At 40.0% G+C, this 21,590-nt stretch overlaps 2 protein-coding genes across 2 annotated transcripts in view; both read right to left on the bottom strand.

Moving 5' to 3' along the window:
• Positions 1-483, bottom strand: part of LOC123843999 (C-type lectin domain family 4 member A-like) — a gene marked incomplete at its 5' end in the record, with an annotated part of 28,938 nt that extends 28,455 nt beyond the window's left edge. Inside the window, 1 exon segment of the mRNA XM_054506359.2 lies at positions 342-483. Within this exon segment, the coding sequence (XP_054362334.1) occupies positions 342-483 (142 nt within the window).
• Positions 484-8,117: 7,634 nt separating this feature from the next.
• NECAP1 (NECAP endocytosis associated 1) lies at positions 8,118-20,286 on the bottom strand. Its single transcript, XM_045873916.3, has 8 exons — positions 20,133-20,286; positions 14,262-14,362; positions 14,003-14,107; positions 13,237-13,318; positions 12,284-12,392; positions 12,017-12,197; positions 10,131-10,233; positions 8,118-9,795 (listed from the first exon to the last, which is right to left on the bottom strand). Exons 1-8 carry the CDS (start codon positions 20,225-20,227, stop codon positions 9,747-9,749), a joined length of 825 nt encoding a protein of 274 aa, XP_045729872.1. The 5' UTR covers positions 20,228-20,286; the 3' UTR covers positions 8,118-9,746.
• Between the last annotated feature and the right edge of the window lie 1,304 nt (positions 20,287-21,590).

Genomic DNA, 21,590 nt, shown 5'->3' with positions numbered 1-21,590 from the left:
CCCTCTGACCCTCCCCCATCTCATACGCTCTCTCTCTCCATTCTCACGCTCTCAAATAAATAAATAAAATCTTTAAAAAAAAAAAAAGAAAAAGGATTACAGTAACAACACATTTGCGTTTACTATGTCCTGCACTATGATGAATACATTGTTTTCATCATCTCAATATTAAAAATAATACTGAAAAATATGCACTGTCACTCCCCCTTTGACCAATGAGAAAACTGAGAGTTTAAGAAGTTATTTAATTGGCCCAAGGCCACAGAGCCAATAAAATTAGACCTTTAATTTTAATCCAGGCCTGCTGAATTCCTAAATTCATTTGTATTCTAAAAGGTTACCTTTCAAAGAGTATTCTACCCAAGCAGAAACTGGATAACTATCATTCAAAGAAGTTATGGTGTTTTCTGCAAAACTGTCATTAAATTTCTTTTGAATCCAAGGTTCTGATTTCTTGGAACCTGTAAGAATTAAGGATTTTGATTAAAAAAAGATGGAGTTTGGGCACCTGGGTGGCTCAGTTGGTTAAGCGACTGCCTTTGGCTCAGGTCATGATCCTGGAGTCCCGGGATCAAGTCCCACATCGGGCTCCCTGCTCAGCAGGGGGTCTGCTTCTCCCTCTGACCCTCCCCCCCAATGCTCTCTCTATCTCATTCTCTCTCTCAAATAAATAAATAAAAATCTTTAAAAAAAAAAAAAAAAGATGGAGTTTATGTGGTGGCTTTTAAATGGAAAGAAATGCATGTCTCCATAATGAGCACTGGGTGTTATATGCAACTGATGAATCACTAAACTCTACCTCTGAAACTAAAAAATTAATAATAAATTAAATTAAATTAAAAAATTAAAAAACTTTTTTAAAAGAAATGTGTCTCCAGGGGCACCTGGGTGGCTCAGTCCTTGGGCGTCTGCCTTCGGCTTGGGTCATGATCCCAGGGTCCTGGGATCGAGCCCCACATCAGGCTCCCAGCTTGGTGGGAGGCCTGCTTCTCCCTCTCCCTCTCCCCCTGCTTGTGTTTCCTCTCTCGCTATGTCTCTCTCTGTCAAATGCATAAATAAAAAAAAAATCTTATTAAAAAAAAAAGCATCTTACACCATGATCAGGTGGGATTCATCACTGGATGCAAATCAGGAACTGTGATATACCATATTAATAAAATGAAAGACAAAAAAATTACATGAGGAGCTGTGATATACCATATTAATAAAATGAAAGACAAAAAAATTACATGAACATCTCAATAGATCTAGAAAAAGCATTTAACGGGGAGCCTGGGTGGCTCAGTGGGTTGAGTGTCTGCCTTCGGCTCAGATCATGATCCTGGGGTCCTGGGATTGAGTCCCACATTGGGCTCTCTGCTCAGCGGGGAGCCTGCTTCTCCCTCACACTCTCCCTCTGTGCTTTCTCTCTCTCTTTCTCAAAAAAATAAAATCTTTAAAGAAAAAAAAAGAAAAAGCATTTGACAAAATACAACATCCTTTCATTATAAAAACTCTCAGCAAATTGGTTACAGAAGAAATATACCTCGGCATGATAAAGGCCATATATGACAAGCCCACAGATAACATATTCACAATAGTGCAAAGCTGAAAGCTTTCCCTCTAAGATCAGGAATAAGAAAAGGAATCCCACTCACCATTCCTATTAAACACAGTCCTGGAAGTCCAAGCTAAAGCAATGAGGCAGGAAAAAGAAATAAAAGTCATCCAAATCAAAAAGGAAAACTGTCTCTGCAGATGATATGATCTTATAAAAAATCCTAAAGACTTCATTTAAAAAAAACTGTTAGAATTAATAAACCAATTCAGTGAAGCTGCAGGTTACAAAATAAACATACAAAAATCAGTTGTATTTCTATATACTAACAATGAAACCACTGAAAAAGTAATAAAGAAAATAATCCCATTCACAATAGCATCAAAAACAAAACACTTTAGGAATAAATTCAACCAAGAAGGTGAAATTTCTACACATCAAACACTGCAACTTTGATAAAAGAAACTGAAAACAAAAAAATGGAAAGATATCCTGTGTTCATCAATTGAAAGAATAAATATATTTTTTGAAGATTTTATTTATTTATTTGACAGAGAGAGACACAGCAAGAGAGGGAACACAAGCAGGGGGAGTGGGAGAGGGAGAAGCAGGCTCCCCGCCAAGCAGGGAGCCCGACGCAGACTCGATCCCGGAACCCTGGTGCAGGGCTGGATCCCAGGACCCTGGCGCGGGGCTCAATCCCAGAACCCTGGGATCATGACCTGAGCTGAAGGCAGACGCCTAATGACTGAGCCACCCAGGTACCCCTGAAAGAAAAAATATTGTTAAAATGTCCATATTATCCAAGCCACCTATGGATTCAATGTAATCTCTATCAAAATTCCAACGGCATCTTCCACAGAAATAGAAAAAACAATCCTAAAATTTGTATGGAACCACAAAAGTATACTCCAAAGTAATAGCCAAAGCAATCATGAGGAAAAAAAGGACAAAGCCAGAGGCATCATACTTCCTGATTTTAAACTACTCTACAAAACTATAGATTTTAAAACAGTATAGTAATGGCATAAAAATAGACATATACACCAATGGGAACATAATAGAGAGCCCAAAAATAAACCCCTGCATTTATCTGACCAGGCGCCAAGAACACTCAATGAGAAAAGGACAGTGACTTCAACAAAGTGTTCCGAAAACTGATTACCACATGCAGAAAAATGAAATTGGACCCCTATCTTACAGCACTCTTGAAAATCAATTCAAAATTGGTTAAAGACTTAAATGTAAGACCTGACACAGTAAAACTTCTCTAAGAAAACATAGGGAAAAAGCTCCCTGACATTGGTCTTGGCAATGATTTTCTAGATACGACCTCAAGAGCAGGAGCAACAGTAAAAATCAGTAAGTAGAACTATATCAAACTAAAAAGCTTCTGTACAACAAGAGAAACATTTTTAAAAAATGAAGATGGGGTGCCTGGGTGGCTCAGTCGGTTAAGCATCTGCCTTTCGCTCAGGTCTTGATCTTGGGGTCCTGGGATCAAGCACCATGTCAGGCTCCCTGCTCAGCGGGGAGTCTGCTTCTGCTTCTCCCTCTCCCTCTGCCCCTCGCCCCCCACCCCAACTCCTGCTCTCTCTCAAAAAATAAAATATTAAAAAAAAAAAAATGAAGACAACCTATGGAATGGGAAAAAATATTTACGAACCATGTTTGAGAAGGAATTAATATCCAAAATATATAATAAACTCCAACAACTCAGTAACGAAAATACAATGGAATTAAAAATGGGCAGAGGAACTACATACATTTTTCCAAAGAAGACATAAAATGGCCGTCAGCTCTTTTTTTCTTTCATTTACAAAAGGTAGGTTATGTTTATTTAGAGTCACAAGCCGTCAACTGTGACTCAAGACCACAAAGATACCATTACTACTTTACTCTATTCCAAGCCCTAGGGTAGGGCCTAGACTGGCAGGAGTGATGCTTGGGGCTCATTCACATGAAACAATGCTCAACATCAGTCATCATCAGGGAAACACAAATCAAAACCACAATGAAATATCAACTCACGACTTCTAGAATGGCTGTTGTCAAGATGACAAGAGATAACAAGTGGCAAGGATGTGGAGAAAAGGGAACGCTTGTACACCTTGATGGAAAGATAAATTAGTACAGTACTACTGAAAACAGTAGGGAGGTCCCTCAAAACACTAAAAAGAAAACTACCATATGATCCAGCAATTGCACTTCAAGGTATACGTCCAAAAGTAATGAAAATAGGATATCAAAGGCATATAAGCACTCCCATGTTTACTGCAGCATTATTCACAAAGGCCAAAATATAGAAACAACTTGTGTCCATTTATGATAAAAAAGACAAGATGTATATATGTGTATATGCAACAATGTAGATGGACCTTGAAGGGCAATGCTAAATGAAGTAAGTCAGACAGAAAAAGACAAATATTGTATGTTATTACTTACATATGAAATTGAAAAAAGCCAAACTCATAGAAACTAAGAGTAGAGTGGAGATTACCAGGGGCTACGGGGTGGGGGTTGGGGAGAGGGGGTTTAAGGGTACAAACCTGAAACCAGTAGATACGTCAGTCCTGGAGATCTAATGCAAAGCAAGGTGATTAAAGACAATACTGCATTATGAACTTCAAAGAGGTTGAGAGACTAGATCTTAATTGTTCTCACCAGAAAAAAGCAATAATAAATTTGTGATGTAATAGAAGTGTTAGCTAACAGGGGCACCTGGGTGGCTCAGTTTGTTAAGCAACTGACTCTTGGTTTCAGCTCAAGTCATGATCTCAGGTCCTGAGATGAAGCCCTGCACCAGGCTCCACACTCAGCACAGAGTCTGCTCAAGATTCCTTGCCCCCCGCAAACCTCCTCCCCTGCCAGCCATGAGCTTTCTCTTTCTAAAATAAATAAATAAAATCTTTTTTAAAAAAAGGTGTTAGAATCACAACAGTGGTAATCATATTGCAATACATAAATGTATCAAATTAACATGTTGTATACCCAAACTAGTGTAATGTTATGTTATGTCAATTATATCTCAATAAAAATTTAATTTTCTTTTAAAAAAAAGAAAGGAATTGAGTGCCTGGGTGGCTCAGTTGGTTGAGCGACTGCCTTCAGCTCAGGTCATGATCCTGGAGTCCCAGGATCGAGTCCCGCATCCGGCTCCCTGCTCAGCAGGGAGTCTGCTTCTCCCTCTGACCCTCCCCCCTCTCATGTGCTCTCTCTCTCTCTCAAATAAATAAATAAAATCTTTAAAAAAAATAAATAAAAATTTAAAAAAATAAAAAAAGAAAGGAACTCACACCATTCTGCTCTTACATTTACCATTTCATTGCACATCCTGATACCCAGAATTAGAATAGCCACCAAGCGGCAGTAGTAGTACTGTGTGCCAGACCCTGTCCTGAGCACTTTAAAATTTTAATTTTATTGTCACAATAACCCAATAAGGTAGGAACTATTATCCTCATACTGCACATGAGGAAACTAAGGCAAACAAAGGTTAAGTAACTTGTCCAAAGTTAAAAAGCCAGTAAGTGGCAAAGCAAAATTTTGTACCACGGCAATCTGTTCCCTCCCAAATCCATGCTCATAACCACTACTATACTTTACTACCTATTAATCATCTATTTTGATGGGGAGGTCATTAAAATTAGTAAGTATATTCCCCATTCAAATATTTATTTAAGTATTAAAGTCTAAAGAAAATCTTATTCTCCACTTCATTTCCTGCCTACCTAAACAGCAATTTTTCTACATTCTCAACAAACTTTGCATCAAATGCATGTTTATACTCCATAGATGTGTCCCTTGAGTCTTTCTTCTATGTCTTTCTTTTTAAACACCTTCCCTGTCACCAGGCTGTCTGGGCAGTATTTCCTACAGTTGTGCTAGAGTTGCTAGAGGGAGCTCGCCCTCTAGTGGTCCCATGCTGATATGCAGCCAGATCAAGCATTCGCAGAAAGTGCTCCAAGGCCTTCTTTCCTATTACAGTTTCAGTGGCAGAGCACACATAAAAAAAAGAAAATATTGGGGCGCCTGGGTGGCTCAGTCGGTTAAGCATCTGCCTTCGGCTCAGGTCATGACCCCAGAGTCCTGGGATCGAGCCCCACATCGGGCTCCCTGCTCCGCGGGAAGCCTACTTCTCCATCTCCCACTCGCCCTGCTTGTGTTCCCTCCCTCGCTGTGTCTCTCTCTGTCAAATAAATATTTAAAAAAAAAAAAAAAAAAGAAAGAAAGAAAATATTAAAAAGCAATTAATCCACAATGGGTCTTAATGCATTACTGTATTTAATGGAGGGGATGACACTATCCCCAGACTGATAAGGCAGAACATGAGGTCACTGCGGACAATTATTTTACTCCCAGCTCCAATATAGGCAATTCAAGCATAGCAGAGCTTTTTAAAAAACATACTACCCCTGTATCTTGTTATCTTTCAAAAGGGGACTGAAAATGATTATTAAAAAATCTGAAATAAGGGCGCCTGGGTGGCTCAGTTGGTTAAGCGACTGCCTTCGGCTCAGGTCATGATCTTGGGAGTCCCAGGATCGAGTCCCGCATCGGACTCCCTGCTCAGCGGGGAGTCTGCTTCTCCCTCTGATCCTCCCCCCTCTCATGCTCTCTCTCTGTCTCATTCTCTCTCTCAAATAAATAAATCAAATCTTAAAAAGAAAAAAAAATCTGAAATAAATGCCAAACCATAAAATTTCTGTGAAAACTATCACAAGGCCATTTATATCCTCCAGGCTTAAGGAACCTGGAAGTAAAGATAATAAATCACTCTCTTCGTTTTTCCTTTCTCAACAGAATATGTGCTTGATGGGCAGCTCCTGAGTAGGAGTCCTCTAGTCACAAACCATATATATTCTCTTCATGTACAGTTCAGAGGCAATAACAGAAGTGGATTTTTTAGAAGCTAGAAAATAACTAAAACATAACCAAAGTACAATGTAATCTTAGACAGTTATAATAATCAAAATGAGACAATAAGCTACCAAACCTACCCACAGCTGTGTTTTACGATATCATTTTTCTTTTCCCAGGTCATAGGGAAAGTACCAAGTAAAATTTTTCTTTATCACTGCTTTTCCGATCCCTAATACTGACGGACTCGGGAGCACATAAATGAGATTTTCTCCAACTATGACAAAGCATATAAGGAATACTTACATCATGTAGCGAGGAACAACCCTGAGAATGAGTAAAAGAAGGAAAACACTCAACTTACTGATTTCTAGTCCTTCTTCACTGAAATCACTGTTTATTCAACAAGTGAATATCAGCTATATAGAAAGGTATACAGGAAGTACAGTGAAAAGATAAAAATGCAGACATGGTCTTTATATTCAAAGAGTTTACAAACTAGTAAGAAAGAGAGTTTCGACAGCAACCCAAACAAAACAAAGGAGATCATTTTTCAGACTGGGAGGATAGGTGACATTTCATGAAGTAGTATTTACATTAGCTTTATGATTGGAAAGGATTTCAACAGGCAGGAAGGTATTCTAGGCAGAGGGAATTTTAGCAAGCATTCAGTGCTCATGGTGCTAATGGCATCTGAAGAATGACTAGTACCCTAGTTCCAGTAGCATACTGTGAGTGGAAGGGAAGACAGAGTTGAGGATGAAATGGTACTATGGACTTTATTCTGTAAGCAAAGGAAAATCGTTGAAGACAATGAACTGGGGAAGAAAGGGCATAAGCAGGGCTCGGTTTAGGAAGATGATTCTGGTGGTAACAGGTAAGCTGAATTGGAGCTGGAGGAAAAGAAAGCTAGAGGCAAGCCAACTGCCTAGAAGGTTATCAGAACGGAGGAAGTGGAGCAATAAAAGTTCACACTACAACTGTGAAGACAGATACAAATGTATAACTGCGGGGATTGAGCTTAAAAAAAAAAAAAAAAAAAAAAAAGATTGTCCACATTCCTCCCCAAATAAAACCTGAGGTTTAAGATACACTTCTATCAATGACAGTGACTCACCACCTCGGTAATGGTAAGAAAGGCCATGGGTGGGAAAGCCATGTAGGCCCTATTCTAGGAAAGCAAATGGAGATGCATCAGAACCTCTGGAGGGAACGGCATGTTACTTTAAAGAAAAAAGAAAAAAAAAAAAGGCAAGCACATGTATCATTCTGATTCACCTTCTGTGAAAATCACTGAATGAGAACTCCAAGATCTTCTGGTTTCCAAAGTCTGTGACACTGACTTTAGTTTCATCTCTTACACTGATTCCCCTCATTTAAGCTGCTTATAGTTCTGGGATGTGAGAGGTGGCCTAGATCATAAAGACAATCTGAAGCAAATGAAATGAACTATACCAGCAAATAAATAATTCCTATAAATCATCTCTATTAGGAGTGCTCTGTGGGTTTAGAACCATGAAGACAGAAGTATAAACTGAACTTAAAAGCCCTATTTCTTGAAAAAGAGTAACAGACATGAAAATGTCTGTTTATTACCTACTGGCCCATTTATATTGGGTCAGTTAAATTAAAAAGGCACTGAAGTAGGCAAATTAAAAGATAAAGGAGACACTACCTTTTTCCACATTTTTAATTACCATTATTGCACCAATACAGCATATGCTTTATATACATTTATTTTAAATTTCATTTTCAATTTTCCAGCAATTCAAATACATAATATATTATCATCTTGAGAATACAAAGAACACAACATGGAAGAAGATTGAGAAAATAGGTTCCCAGGAGTTAGTCACTAGTGATTCTATAGAACTTTCCATTTAGTGTTTTCTATTGGAATTTTAAAAATGTCCTGCCATGGCTCTGTAAGAATAGAGCTGCCTGGAACAGGAGGCAATGAAAAAAATGGACCCAAAGTTTAAAAGAGTCAGGAAGGAAATACAGGAGAGAGAATATATTTTGAAACTAAATGTAAGACTCCCTTCAGCCAGAGTGTACACATCCAAAGAAGTGCTAAGGGAAGAAATGATATCCTCCCATTTCATCCTCAAAATTGCCCATTAACAAACAAAACAGGTAGTGCCCATTCACCTAAGAAAGGGAACTCTCTTCACAGCATCATAAAAGGAATGGTGGGGTAGAGGGAAGGGAAAGTGGTGGGAGAGCAACTTGCTTCTGAGATACCCCAGGTGACGGTTTATCAAGGTCATCACGTGGGCAAAACTATCACAGCTAGCGTGCCAGGGACTCTCCGACTTCCTCCATACATGACGATGTAGGTAATAGCAGCTTTCTAGTGAAGAGCTCGATGGACTGAAAAATAAATGTTTATGGAAAGGGGCCAGATACCCAGGCAGCAAGGCAATGTGGGTACTGAAAGAGAGTTACGTGCTTTCAACCCTTCTGCTCTACATATCCTGTTAAAAACTCTAAACCCTTCAACTTCAGGTCAAGTAATGGGGCAAATACAAAGTAATGCCACACTTCAAATGCAGCAGATAGACGGAGCTGCAAGAAGGTAAACGCTTCTCTACAACGTAACTTGGGAAACACGGCCCCCTGAACCTCCTTCATCCAAGAGACACCCACTGGTCAAAGTTGTTGCACTATTCAGCAAACAAAAGAACAGTGAAAGTGCCACCAACAAAACCCTCTGAGCATAGGAAGAAACATGTAAACACATGAGAGGGTGACGGAGCTGCACCTGGCACAGGATGTTCACTGAACAGGATAAGCCTGAAGGAGGATCTATAACACAGACCCAGGAAACAGGTCTTTCTTCATACCTATCCCTATCAAAACTCTGAATTTGTAAACACTGAAGTCAGCCAGTCCATTTTTAGGGTCTTAGGTTAATGGAAAAGGAAATTTCAAGGTTTCTGTTTCCCCTGAAATTGTTAAGTAGGGCACACGGGGTCATGAGATGATTTGGAAATAAACTAAAGAATTGAAAAGACAGAGAAAAATTTTACAGATGGTAGAGTTCATTTCCCCCGCAAAGAGACCTGGCCTTCTGAGCCCTGCATAGTCAGCCACAAGTATGGTAAGACCCATTATTCCCTGCCTTAATAGTGAACAGGAGATAAGAGATACTTTCTTGGCTGTACAGCAAGTAACAACACAGGGGAGTGATATAAACCAGCTTGAATGCAATGGTGAAGCTATGAAAAAGATTGTCCAGTAATTTTGATTCTGGGGAGAGAAGGGGTTCCTAGCTTCCCTCACAGATTGGTGCCCTCAAGGTCATTTTTTTTCTTCAAGTCTGTCCTTAATGGCCTGCCAATGCTATTCAGAACTGGACCCAGTTGGATGGCTGTGGTGCCTGGTTTGGAACAGAGCTGCAAGACAGGAGAACAGAGAGAAAGCCAAAGGAATTAGGATAGCTACTCCATTCTTCACGTAATAGCTTCCAAGAAACTGCTACCCAGAATTTCTGAAACTATACCTCACTAGAAATTCTAATTATCAAGGCGTGAAATATCCCACTCAAACTTCATCCTACAGCTTTCTTACCCCACCATCCCCAGCACTCCTCTACTTCCTTACCTAGAATTCCTGCCAGAGACTCTGTATGACCTGCAAATGCCCTGCTTTCCCAGTTCAAGATTTCATTTGACTGTAACACATCCTCTGTACCCTGATTGAGAGTATGGTGGTTTCACTAGGCTCATACCTGGATGCAGTGCTAAAGTCTCCCCACAAGTCACTGCTTGCAGAACCTGGAGCCGGTGCTGGTGCCGTGACAGGAGCAGGAGAATCCAAATCTAAAAGGATATCTGAATACACAGTAAAGAGATGAGAAAAGAAAAGGGAAAACATAATAAAGATCTGAGAAATAAAAGCTTAGGGGTGCCTGGGTGGCTCAGTCATTAAGCGTCCGCCTTCAGCTCAGTCATGATCCCAGGGTCCTGGGATCGAGCCCCGCATCGGGCTCCCTGCTCAGAGGGAAGCCTGCTTCTCCCTCTCCCTCTGCCTACCGCTCCCCCTGCTTGTGCTCTGTCAAATAAATAAAATCTTTAAAAAAAAAGAGAGAGAGAGAGAGAAACTATTAATATACACAACTTGGATGAATCTCAAGGGAAGTATGCTGAGTGGAAAAAGCCAATCCCCAAAAGTTATGTACTCTGTGATTCCATTTATATAACATTCATGAAATGACAAAATTACAGAGATGGAGAAGAAATTAGTGATTGTCTAAGGTTAGTGAGCGGGTGTGGGGCAGGATGCAGGAGGTAGGTGTGGTTATAAACGGATGACATGAGGGATCCTTGTACTGATGGAGCTGTTCTGTATCCTGACCATGGTGATGGATCCAGGAACCTACACATGATAAAAGTGCATAGAACTAAAAACACATGTATACATACAAATGAGAACACGTAAATCTGGTGAAATCTAAATAAGATCAGTAGGTAGTATTGATGTCAGTTTCCTGGTGATATTTGACTTTGGTTTTGCAAATGTTACCATTTAGGGGAACTGAGTAAAGGGTATACAGGATTTCTTTGTGTTATTTTTTTACAACTGCATGTGAAGCTACCATTACCTTAAAATAAAAAGTTTAATTCAAAAAAATTTTAGACATTATCCCCAGTGCCTTCTGGAGACACTTATGAGAAGAAGTAGGTTATAACCATTTTTACCTCAAAATTCCAGAAAGAGAAACTTCACTCTTAGCAATCAATGGTAAGAATGCTCTGCATCCCTGCAATATAAGTTAAAACTACAGATTCTAATATCTGCTTCTCTAACTTTGGGAAAGCTCCTTTCCGAGTTCTAATGTTCTCATTTTGAAACGGAAATAACTCTGTTTTCCCCATCAGATAGTATAGAAGAGTGAAAATATATTCACAAACCCAGATGCTGTCTAATTTTCTCCCAACTGCCTTTGTGAAGAAACAGAGAAGATTAAAAGAAATAGCATTTACTGAATGGCTACAACGTCCCATGGACTGTGCTAGGTGGTGTCACATCATTTCTCCTTTACAATCCTGGGGTAATTCTAAGTCTCCATTTTACAGATAAGGATATTGAGACAGGGGTGCCTGGGTGGCTCAGTCCATTAAGCATCTGCCTTTGGCTCAGGTCATGATCCCAGGGTCCTGGGATGGAGCCCTGTGTCGAGCTCCCTGCTCAGCGGGAGGCCTGCTTCTCCGTCTCCCACCCCCCCGCTTGTGTTCCCTCTCTCGTTGTCTCTCTATCAAATAAATAAAAATAAAATCTTTAAAAAAAAAAAAAAAGATATAAAATAGCAGAGCTATGACCAAAATCTTACTCCATCTGACTCTCAGGCCTACTAGCATCTAACCAAGGTACAATGAAGAAAATAGTCTTTTTAATATCTACTCATTTTCTGACAAAGAACCTACCAAATACCATGACTCTCAGTTCACTAGAAAAGCTTTAATTCCTTACTAGAGGCTGCCAGAACCACCTTGTCAGCACAAGTGCCATTTCATAGCAAAAACATCAACACACTCCTTTGCAAACAGGTGCTACCCAATCAAAACCTAAGATATGATGATTTCTCAAAGTTAAAAGTAATAGAGAGAGATTTACCTGCATCACTACCTCCATGGTTAGATTTTGGAATGGGTGGTGGAGTGACATGATTGCTGATGGGAACGGAGGTTGGTGGGGGAATAGTGACTTTGCCTCCAGGTGGGGGTGGGAGCAAGCTTAGGCCCCCAGCCCCTGTAGTCTTGGGCTTAGAAGCACCTCCTTTCTTAGTTGTAATGTTCTACAATGAGAAAACAGAGAAGAGAAAGAAAAAGTCACAAGCTTATTATAAAAATACAGGGAGTGGGGGGAAGAAATCATACTCACCCCAATACTCAACTTGATGGTCTGTCCTTCCTTGAAGCCCAGATCCAACTTAGGACGATTGTCCATGTCCTGAGATTCTTTGGAAATCTCAGATTCCTGCTTTACCCACCTTCAGTAAAAGAGTAAATTATCTTAATTTGGGATTACCTAAAAGCAGAGTCCGACACACAAATCCGAGTGTAACTAACTTATATGAAACAAGATTCCAGAAAGCAGAGTGAGGAAACATGAAGAATGAGGAAGGAAAGGAAGAAAAGCCATGAAAGAGGGCAACAGGGTTCAACGGTACTGAGGAGCCACCCAGAATACATATTTAACTTGTCCCTCCAAAGGAGGGCATTTAGCTGCCAATCCCCATCCTCCATGGTTGAGGGCTACCCCTGAGGGAGTGTAATTAATTCCTCAGTCCTTCCAGGCTGCTTCCTTATGCCAACGGAGTGGAATTCCACAATTTCAGAGTTCTGAGGCAGAAAAGCTGAGTTATGCCTATGCCTGCCCCTGAAGTAGGAAGTTGACATTGTGCACAGTGCTATGCACCACAGCTGTGCCAAAACCAGGCAGGCGGAAGAAATGTTGAAACAGACATAAAACATGTCAGCTATACAAAGTAACAAAACTGGCACACAACTCCCCACGTAGCTCCCATACAGTCCTGCTATTATTATATGCCTCCCTCAGCCACTTAAAATCAAGTGCCAATTCCCCAGAGACATAAGCAAAAGCATCTCAAGACACTGTACAAGGGACCAAAAACATGTTCCAGGTTTTAAGGAAAGGTCAAAGCAGATACAAATATAATGTAAGGAAACAGCAAATGGGAAGATTCAAATTCATAATGAACTCTTTTACCAAATACAGAAACCAGGAGGTAAAAGAGATAAGTGTCCATTCAACTGAAAAGGAGCACTTCCAAAACCTTTTAACCAGGTAACTAAAGGACAAGTTTCACTCACTTGAAGTGATCTTGCAAGGAGACGTTAAAGTCAAAGGCATCACCCCGATCTGTGAAGCCAATGCCAATGAAAGCACTACGCCCTGTGAAAAAGACAGCAATACTCAGAATAGGAAGTGTCCCTTAGGGAAAATTCCACCCAGTGAAAATTAACAGTCACCTTAACTAAATCAAGTCGTGAACATAAAACATCTTCTCACAACCCAGGGGTCCAAAAACTACATACAGCCAAATGTATGCCATCGCCTGTCTTTATAAGTAACATTTTACTTGAACACAGCTACACCAATTTGTTTACATATTATCAATGGCTGCTTTCATACTACATCAGCAGAATTAAGTGGTTACAATAGAGAACAAAAATCTAAAATATTTACGATCTGTGTCCAAACAGAGAAAGTTTAACCACCTCTGATATAGACTATGGAGAAAAGATAGACTGCCCTAGACATAGATGATTTGAGACAGTCCCACCAAAACCCACCACAAACAATGAATGAATGGGCAATATGTGTTAATTCTTTGGTTAGCTAGACATTTTGATTATTTACATCTACCTATTAATTACCATGTCTTGAACTTGCGTTCATATCTATTACAAATAACATGTTAGTCCTTGTCCTTTAGCAACTATAGTTAACTATGGAGAAGGGAGAGGAAAAATTTAGTAAACTGAAGTAAGATAAATGCAATTAGGACACACTTTCATTGAAGTGCATTTACCTATTTTCCTAATATCATCCCATTCAAAATCCCAGACTCCTTACCAGTACCATCCTGGATCCGGATTACAAAGTAGCGGCTGGAATCTGTCACTGTCTCCACAGCAATACCAGGATATTGTTCTACCGGTGCCTGAGCAAAGAGCTCCCCTGACAGGTAAGAAAAGACTTCTTTGAGCAAAGGAAGCAAAAATCTAAAACTCCAGTTAACAAATATTTCCATTCCAGTCCCCAATTTAAATGTACTTATAAAAATGCACCAAACTAATACTCTTAATATGTTAAAGAGTCAGCAGCAGATTACCTGACACTTTATCCTCAAGTTTGATATAAGCGATCTTCCCTTTTGAAGTGATTCGGAGGCGACCAGTCCAATCAGGCTGGTCTAATTTCCAGTCAGATGCCCTAGGATAGGAAAATAGGAAGTCTCAGGTCCATATCTTTAATTACTAAAAACCTACACAGAATCATTTGCCATATTCCTGTTTTGCTGTCCTGGTTGCTTATTCCTTCTACCTATTAAATAATCAATAAGAATAACTCATGATCCCCTCTACATAGATGTCTCATTATTACATATAGCCCAAAGCAAACAAATCCTTACTACGTAAGGATTATCCAATAAGCATCAAGAAAAACACGTAAAGTACAAATACAAGCAATTTAAAAAAATTCTCATGATACTATTTCCATACTGCAGACAATAATTTATATAATAGTGGGGCACCTGGGTGGCTCAGTCATTAGGCGTCTGCCTTCAGCTCGGGTCATGATCCCAAGGTCCTGGAATAGAGCCCCACGTCAGGCTCCCTGCTTGGCAGGGGGCCTTCTTCTCCCTCTCCCACTCCCCCTGCTTGTGTTCCCTTTCTCAGTGTCTCTCTCTGTCAAATAAATAAATAAAATCTTTTCAAAAAATAATAATAATAATTTATATAATAGTATTTGACTGATCAGGTAACAACAAAGTCTACTAAATGAATTATACTAGGTAACAGAAGCCGTCCCAAATCCCTAAACGTATCATCATCTTTCACTGAATTCAACCAATATTTACCGTGTGTATTAAGTCACAGGCACTGTTCTAGATGCTTGGGATACAACAGTGAATGAACAAAACGAAGACTTCTACCCTCATGAGGTTTACATTATCATAGAAAACAGATAATAAAAAATAAACATAAAAAATAAGTAAAATAATTAGTATCTCAGAAGATGATAAGTGCTAAAATAAAAAGGAAATGCAGAGGCAGAAAAGGGAAATTGGGAGGGTAGTGGGAGAGTAAACAGGTTGCAACATTCAAGAAGGTGGTTGGGGAGACCTTATTAACAAGGTGAAATGTAAGCAAAAATGTGAAGGAAGGAAGTTCCTCATGCAGATATTGGAGGAAGGAGGTGATTCCAGGATTGGAACACTTAGTGCAAAGGTGCTAAGGTGGGGTTGTGTCTGGAATGTTTGCCCTCAAAGGAAGCCACTGCAGTAAGAATAAAATAAAGAGATGAAGTGGGAGAGATAACAGAAAGCCAAATTTTACAGGTCTTGTAAGAATTTTGGCTTTGACTCTGAGTGAAGGAGAAGCCATTACAGGTTTTAAGCAGAGGTGAAATATGATCTTCCTTTTATTTTATTTGTTTTAAGAGAGTAGTTTTTTTTTAAAGACTTATTTATTTATTTGAGAGAGAGAAAGAGAGGGGGGGAAGAGAATCTCAAGTAGAGACTCCCCACTGAGCGTGGAGCCGGACACAGGGCTTGATCCCATGACCCTGAGATGATCATGAACTGAGTCAAAATGAAGAGCTGGATGCTTAACCTACTGAGCCACCCAGGCGTCCCAATCTCCCTTTTATTTTAAAAGGATTACTTTATTGTGTGCAGAAGCAATGTAGGGATGTAAGTACTGAAGCATGGGGATTAGTTAAGAGACTACTGCAGTAATCCAGGAGTCATGATGGTGACTAGGAACAGAGAGCAGCAGAAGTGGCTAGATTCTGGATATATTTATTTAAAGTAAATAAGCAGGATTTTCTAATGGATTTAATGTGAAGTCAAGGATGACTCTGAAGATTTTAGCCTGAGCAAAGGAGCTGCCAATACATGACACAGAAAGGCTATAGGTAGAGCATGTCTGGGAAGAAAGATCAGGAGTCCAGTTTTGAATATGTAGAGTTTGAGATGTCAAATAGATTTTCAAGCAAAGCTATAGAGAAGGCATTTGAATATGAGTCTGGAGTTTAGGAAAGACATGTGGGCTAGAGATAGCGACATCCATGGAAACATTACAAAATACTGAATACTTATAATCTGTATGATAAATGAATTTGAATGAAATCTAAGATGTTATTTAAATATGACCAATTTTACAAAGCACTGCCTTGTGATTTTGTTTTGTCAGCATGTGGAAAAGAGAGGGTAAAGTAAAAGTTATTAATAACTCATCCTGGGACACCTGGCTGGCTCAGTTAGTAGAGCATGTGACTCTCGATTTCAGGGTTGTGAGTTTGAGGCCCACGTTGGGTGCAGAGATTACTTAAAAATAAAATGGTAAAATGGTAAAAACAAAACAAAATTCATCCCTTAGAAACCTGAAAATGAATACTTGCAAGTTAGAAAGGTAACAATAAGGTATATCCAAACAAGAATAAGTTTAAGGAGAGGGTAAGCAAAAGGTGGAAAAGAGAAAAATGAAAATAAGCACAGGTTTTGAACAAGATTTATAAGACAAATCTTTGTCATGTCCTCCCCTCTTGATGCCCTGCCTCAAAGAAGCTCAAGTACTTGAATCTGATCCAGACTATAATGCTCTACAGGTCCCTGTATTTTAATTTTTTTTTAAATGAGTAATTACTTCTGTTATGCCACCATAAGCTAAACATAGTGTATCGAATATGTTAGGAACAAGCCTACTAGATGTGTTTCCTGGGACAGGTTCCTTGTCTTATTTATCTTGTATGTCTAGTGGCCAATATTTAACAAATTCTCAGTAAGCGAATGGATATTCCCAGCAGCAATTTCCCTCAGCCCTGAGCCTTAGTTCCTTTCCTGCTCCCAAAACCTAGCCTGAGGAACTCTTGGTTTCGCTGGTCTTCTGAACAGACTTCACAAATTTTCACTTACCTCAGTAATAAATCCTTACAGCAACCATACGGAATAGGCATGAAAAGCCTATCATCTCTGTCTCTCTAAGTGAAGAACAGTAACATAGTAAGTAATGATGCCTAACTTTGAAGTCCAGCATTCTCATCACATTAAAACAGACTATTGAGTTTATTATTGATTAAGCTGAGGAGGAGGGCAGTGATGAATATAAAAACGGTTTTAGAGGTTGGGAAACTATTTCTTAATCATTTATAACTTTCTCATCGACCTAAATTGTCAGTGAAAGCCTGAGAAGCGGGCACCTGGGTGGCTCAGTTGGTTAAGCGACTGCCTTCGGCTCAGGTCATGACCCTGGAGTCCCAGGATCGAGTCCCGCATCGGGCTCCCTGCTCAGCAAGGAGGCTGCTTCTCCCTCTGACCCTCCCCCCCTCTCATGTGCTCTCTCTCTCAAATAAATAAATAAATAAATAAATAAATAAATAAATAAATAAATAGCTAAGGTTTAAAAAAAAAAAAAAAAAGAAAGTCTGAGAAGCAAGAGCTCACCATAGGTGAATCAAAGTCATTCATTCCCTCTAATCTTATTAGTCACTCAAACCAAGTATTCTTTCTGCTTCCTAAAAAGCCCATTTTTTCCTTTAATGGCAGCCTAAAGAAGAATCATGCTCATAATATAAAATGGGTTCTGTAAACAAGAAGATTAGACAGACAAAAAGACATAAAAGTAATATTTATTAAGCATCTATTACGTGCCAAGCATTATGCCCATTCTTATGAAAATTAAGTGAGAGGATATTGCAAGATAAGTAGTAGTATATCCATTTCTACAAATGAGGAAACCACAGTTCAAAAGAGTTAAGTGTCGGGGTGCCTGGGTTGGCCCAGTTGGTTAAGCATCTGTCTTTGGCTCGGGTCATGATCCCAAGGTCCTGGGATCTAGCCCCGCATCGGGCTCCCCGCTCAGTGGAGAGTCTGCTTCTCCCTCTCCCTCTACTGCTCCCCCTGCTTGTGTGCTCTCTCGTTCTCTCTCTCTAGAATAAATAAAATCTTTAAAAAACAAAAAGAGTTTAGTGTCTTGCCAAAAACAAATAAATGGGAATCTTGATGCAAACTTAGTGCAGCTCTCTTCATTCACTATAGTAAAAGTGGCTAATGAAAAAAATGCCTTTTGGAGGATAAGAAATGTCAATAATAAGCATGGAAACCATAGATAACAAGAAAAAGAGGAAAATTAAAAAAATGTTTTGATGGCTCAGTGCAATTAACTGACATAAGGATAAAAGGCTATGGATAAACTAGAAAGTGAAGGTAGAGAATGCAGGTGAGAGAAGGAAGGTCTTTAAAAAAAAACCTTAAAGTAGAAGAAAAAGAAGAGAACCCCACTCTATCGTGTATCAAATCCTTTAGGAAGGCTTTACTACTAAAGTTGGAAGTCATGAGCTATTTCACCTATTTCAATGCTAACTTACATGATTAAGTGTAATCTACAAATTTCTTCCACGTTTACAGAGTGCCCACTATGTGCCAGGCACTGTACTAGACCCTGGTACTATAAAATTAGAAAAGAAACAAGCTGTTCACAGATAGTCTAGAGAAACAGATGGAGCAATCAATTACAATACAGAAGGAAGAGCACTCACTATGATAGAGATAAGCATAGGTGCTATGGAAGCACACACAGAACATACCAAAGCCAGAATGGAAGGGTCAAGGGGGCTTCCCAAGGAAGGTGATGTCTCAGCTGAGTCATACATATTATAACCTGTAACCACCATCAAAAAGCATGTAGATTCCTATTCATGGTCAATTTGGAGTCTGACTGAAAGCCTGGAATTAGGACTACCTCTTTGCGGAAAGGTACAACCCACAGGGTCTAATGCACAAGTCAGCAAGTACAAAGATACTGATTCATGATGAATGAACCTGCTGTAAGGAGGCAAAATAATGGACACAGGAGGAGGACAAAAGCCAAAATAATTATAAATGCCAAGAGGAAAATCATGATGGTGATGTGGATCAGAGAACAATAAGAACAGTATCTTATATATTTATATGCTGCTTTACTGTTTCCTAAATTCTTTCACATTTATTATATTATTTCATTTAACCCTCCAAAAACTTCTGTGAGGTACATAACTAGAGCAGGCTTTATTATCATTAACTTTTTTTTTTTCCTATTTCACAGATGAGAAAAACTAAGGCTTGGAAAGGTTAAGAGATTTGTCCCAAATCATGTAACTGTTAAGTTGTCAGGGATCATACTCATATTTCTTAACATGTAACCCGGTTAACATGTTAACTCTTTCCACTACATGACTTCATGAACTCCTACAGCATCCTCAGAACCTCACCATCATTGGATTACAAGGCGGTTAGCTGGCCCTACAGAGAAAATGCTGCATTAACTCTGGAGAAAAAAAGCTACGGGAGAGGTTAAGAAGGGAGGGGGGTAAGGAAAATAGAATATACTATGTAATCATCAAGAAAATGTACTGAAAAAAAAAAAAAACCAGAATAGACACCGACTGGAAAACCTATAATCATAACCTTTGCCCACTAGCAAAAGAACTGAAAGGAAAACCAAATGGTGGATGATATTTGGTAGCAAGACTGACAACAGCACAGAAGATAAACTGTATCACCTGAATGGCCAACACAATGACTACTCACAAAAGCGCACGGGGTACTGGAAACGTGTACGAGAGGGAGGACGGGAGGGGGTTTCGACAAGGGCGACAAACTGAAGGACGCAGGAAAAGAACGAACCAAAGGTGACTGGCAATGGAGCAGGCACGACTGGATGTGGATGATGGGGAGCAGATGGGTAACCCAGAGGGGCCCAAGGGAGGAGGGGGGGGTGGGTGCAGACGGTAATTTTTTTTTTTAAAGCGGCGGAAACCAGGATGTCATTCCACAGTGGGGAAAGAACAGGACGGCAGGGCGATAACAACCCAGGTAGGGAGGTTAGCAAGGTGACAACCCAGAGGTGGCAGTGGCAAGGGACTCGCAGCGTGCTACCTGAGGAGGAGACTGTCATCCCCGACCCGGTATGCGTGTGCTGCAGTGTATCGGGGTTAGTACCTGTAACCGCGGTTGGAGGCCCGTGGAGGAATCCGGTAAACGCTAACGTCTGGCTTCACACACAAAACAGACTCGTACTCCAACTCGGTCGCCATCTTGGCTCTGCACTCCGCGCCACCAGGGGCGGGGCGTAGGAACGGGGGCGGACGTAGAAGGTGGGAAGTTGGGCTGCGCGCAACTTCCGCTTACGCTACTTCCGCGCGATTTTAGTTTGGTTCTTGAGATTAACCTCCGGAGGTACGGGTCGGAGAAGCCATATTGAAACCTGGAAATCGTGAAGCTGCGCAGTTCGCCATCTTGGGTAATGGCAAAACGGCCTTTCCAGTGCGTGACCCACGTTATAGAAATCTCCATTCCCGAAAGGTGATTAGGGAAAGCTCCATCTTGCCCGCAGTGCTTGGGGAGCAGGAGGACCGCCTTAAAATCTGGAGAATGCTTTTCTGACAAGAACCACTTTTTAACCATAGTTTCCCGGCAGGAAAGGGGTATCTGCCTGTTGGTAATCCCGAACCGGGTACCTACAGTAAATATATGACCCAGCAGTAGGCATGGTGGATTTTAATCCTCCAGCGTCTAAATTTAAAAAATGCCCAGCCTGATTAGTTGCCTAATAGCACCTTTTAATCTTGGATTTTACAGAACAGCACCTGTTGAAATAGTTTGCCTCACTTTCAGTGTGCATTCTGGTTATCTTTTTTGAAAATGTGAACATCTTAAACTCTTAAATGGCACCAACTCAATTACTGATCAATTCGGGAAGCCTGGGGCACCTGGGTGGCGCAGTCGTTAAGCGTCTGCCTTCAGCTCAGGTCATGATCCCGGGGGTCCTTGGATTGAGCCCCGTGGGGGGCTCCCTGCTCAGCGGGAAGCCTGCTTCTCTCTCTGCCACTTCCCCTGCTTGTGTTCCCTCTGTCTCTGTATCTCTGTCAAATAAATATATAAAATCTTTAAAAAAAAAAATTCAATACGACTAATGAGCTATTATTTAATGACCACTATTTGCTCCAAATCCTATTGTAATGATAAATCCTATTGAACTCTTTCCATAAATATGTTCTTTGTACACTTCGCATGTAAATTTGCCACAACACTATCACTTTGAACCAATTTAATTAGCAGGGATAGAAGATGTCAAAACCAAGTTACGAACTGAAGTCTGTATGACTACAATGGCAGTGGTCTCCGCCCCTTCATTATATTGACTGGTTGAAAACCTGTCTTTAATAATAGTCTACCTGGCAAAGTGATAATCTTAAAATTAAAGACTTACGATATATATCCCTGGCAAGGATGTGGGAAATAAGCTACTCTCATACACTAATACCAGGAGAGTCCATTAATACAACGTTTTGAAGGGAAACTTAGCAGAATTGATCAAAATATTGTATATAACTTTAAATTTAGTAAAACCACTAATAGGTATCTTAGAGACTTTTTTTAAAAGATTTTATTTATTTA

The sequence above is a fragment of the Mirounga angustirostris genome, unplaced genomic scaffold, assembly GCF_029215605.1.
Source record: "Mirounga angustirostris isolate CCGP_5_RB_7025 unplaced genomic scaffold, mMirAng1.0.hap1 SCAF_5, whole genome shotgun sequence".
NCBI lineage: Eukaryota > Metazoa > Chordata > Mammalia > Carnivora > Phocidae > Mirounga > Mirounga angustirostris.
This window is presented reverse-complemented; position numbering and strand designations above follow the sequence as displayed.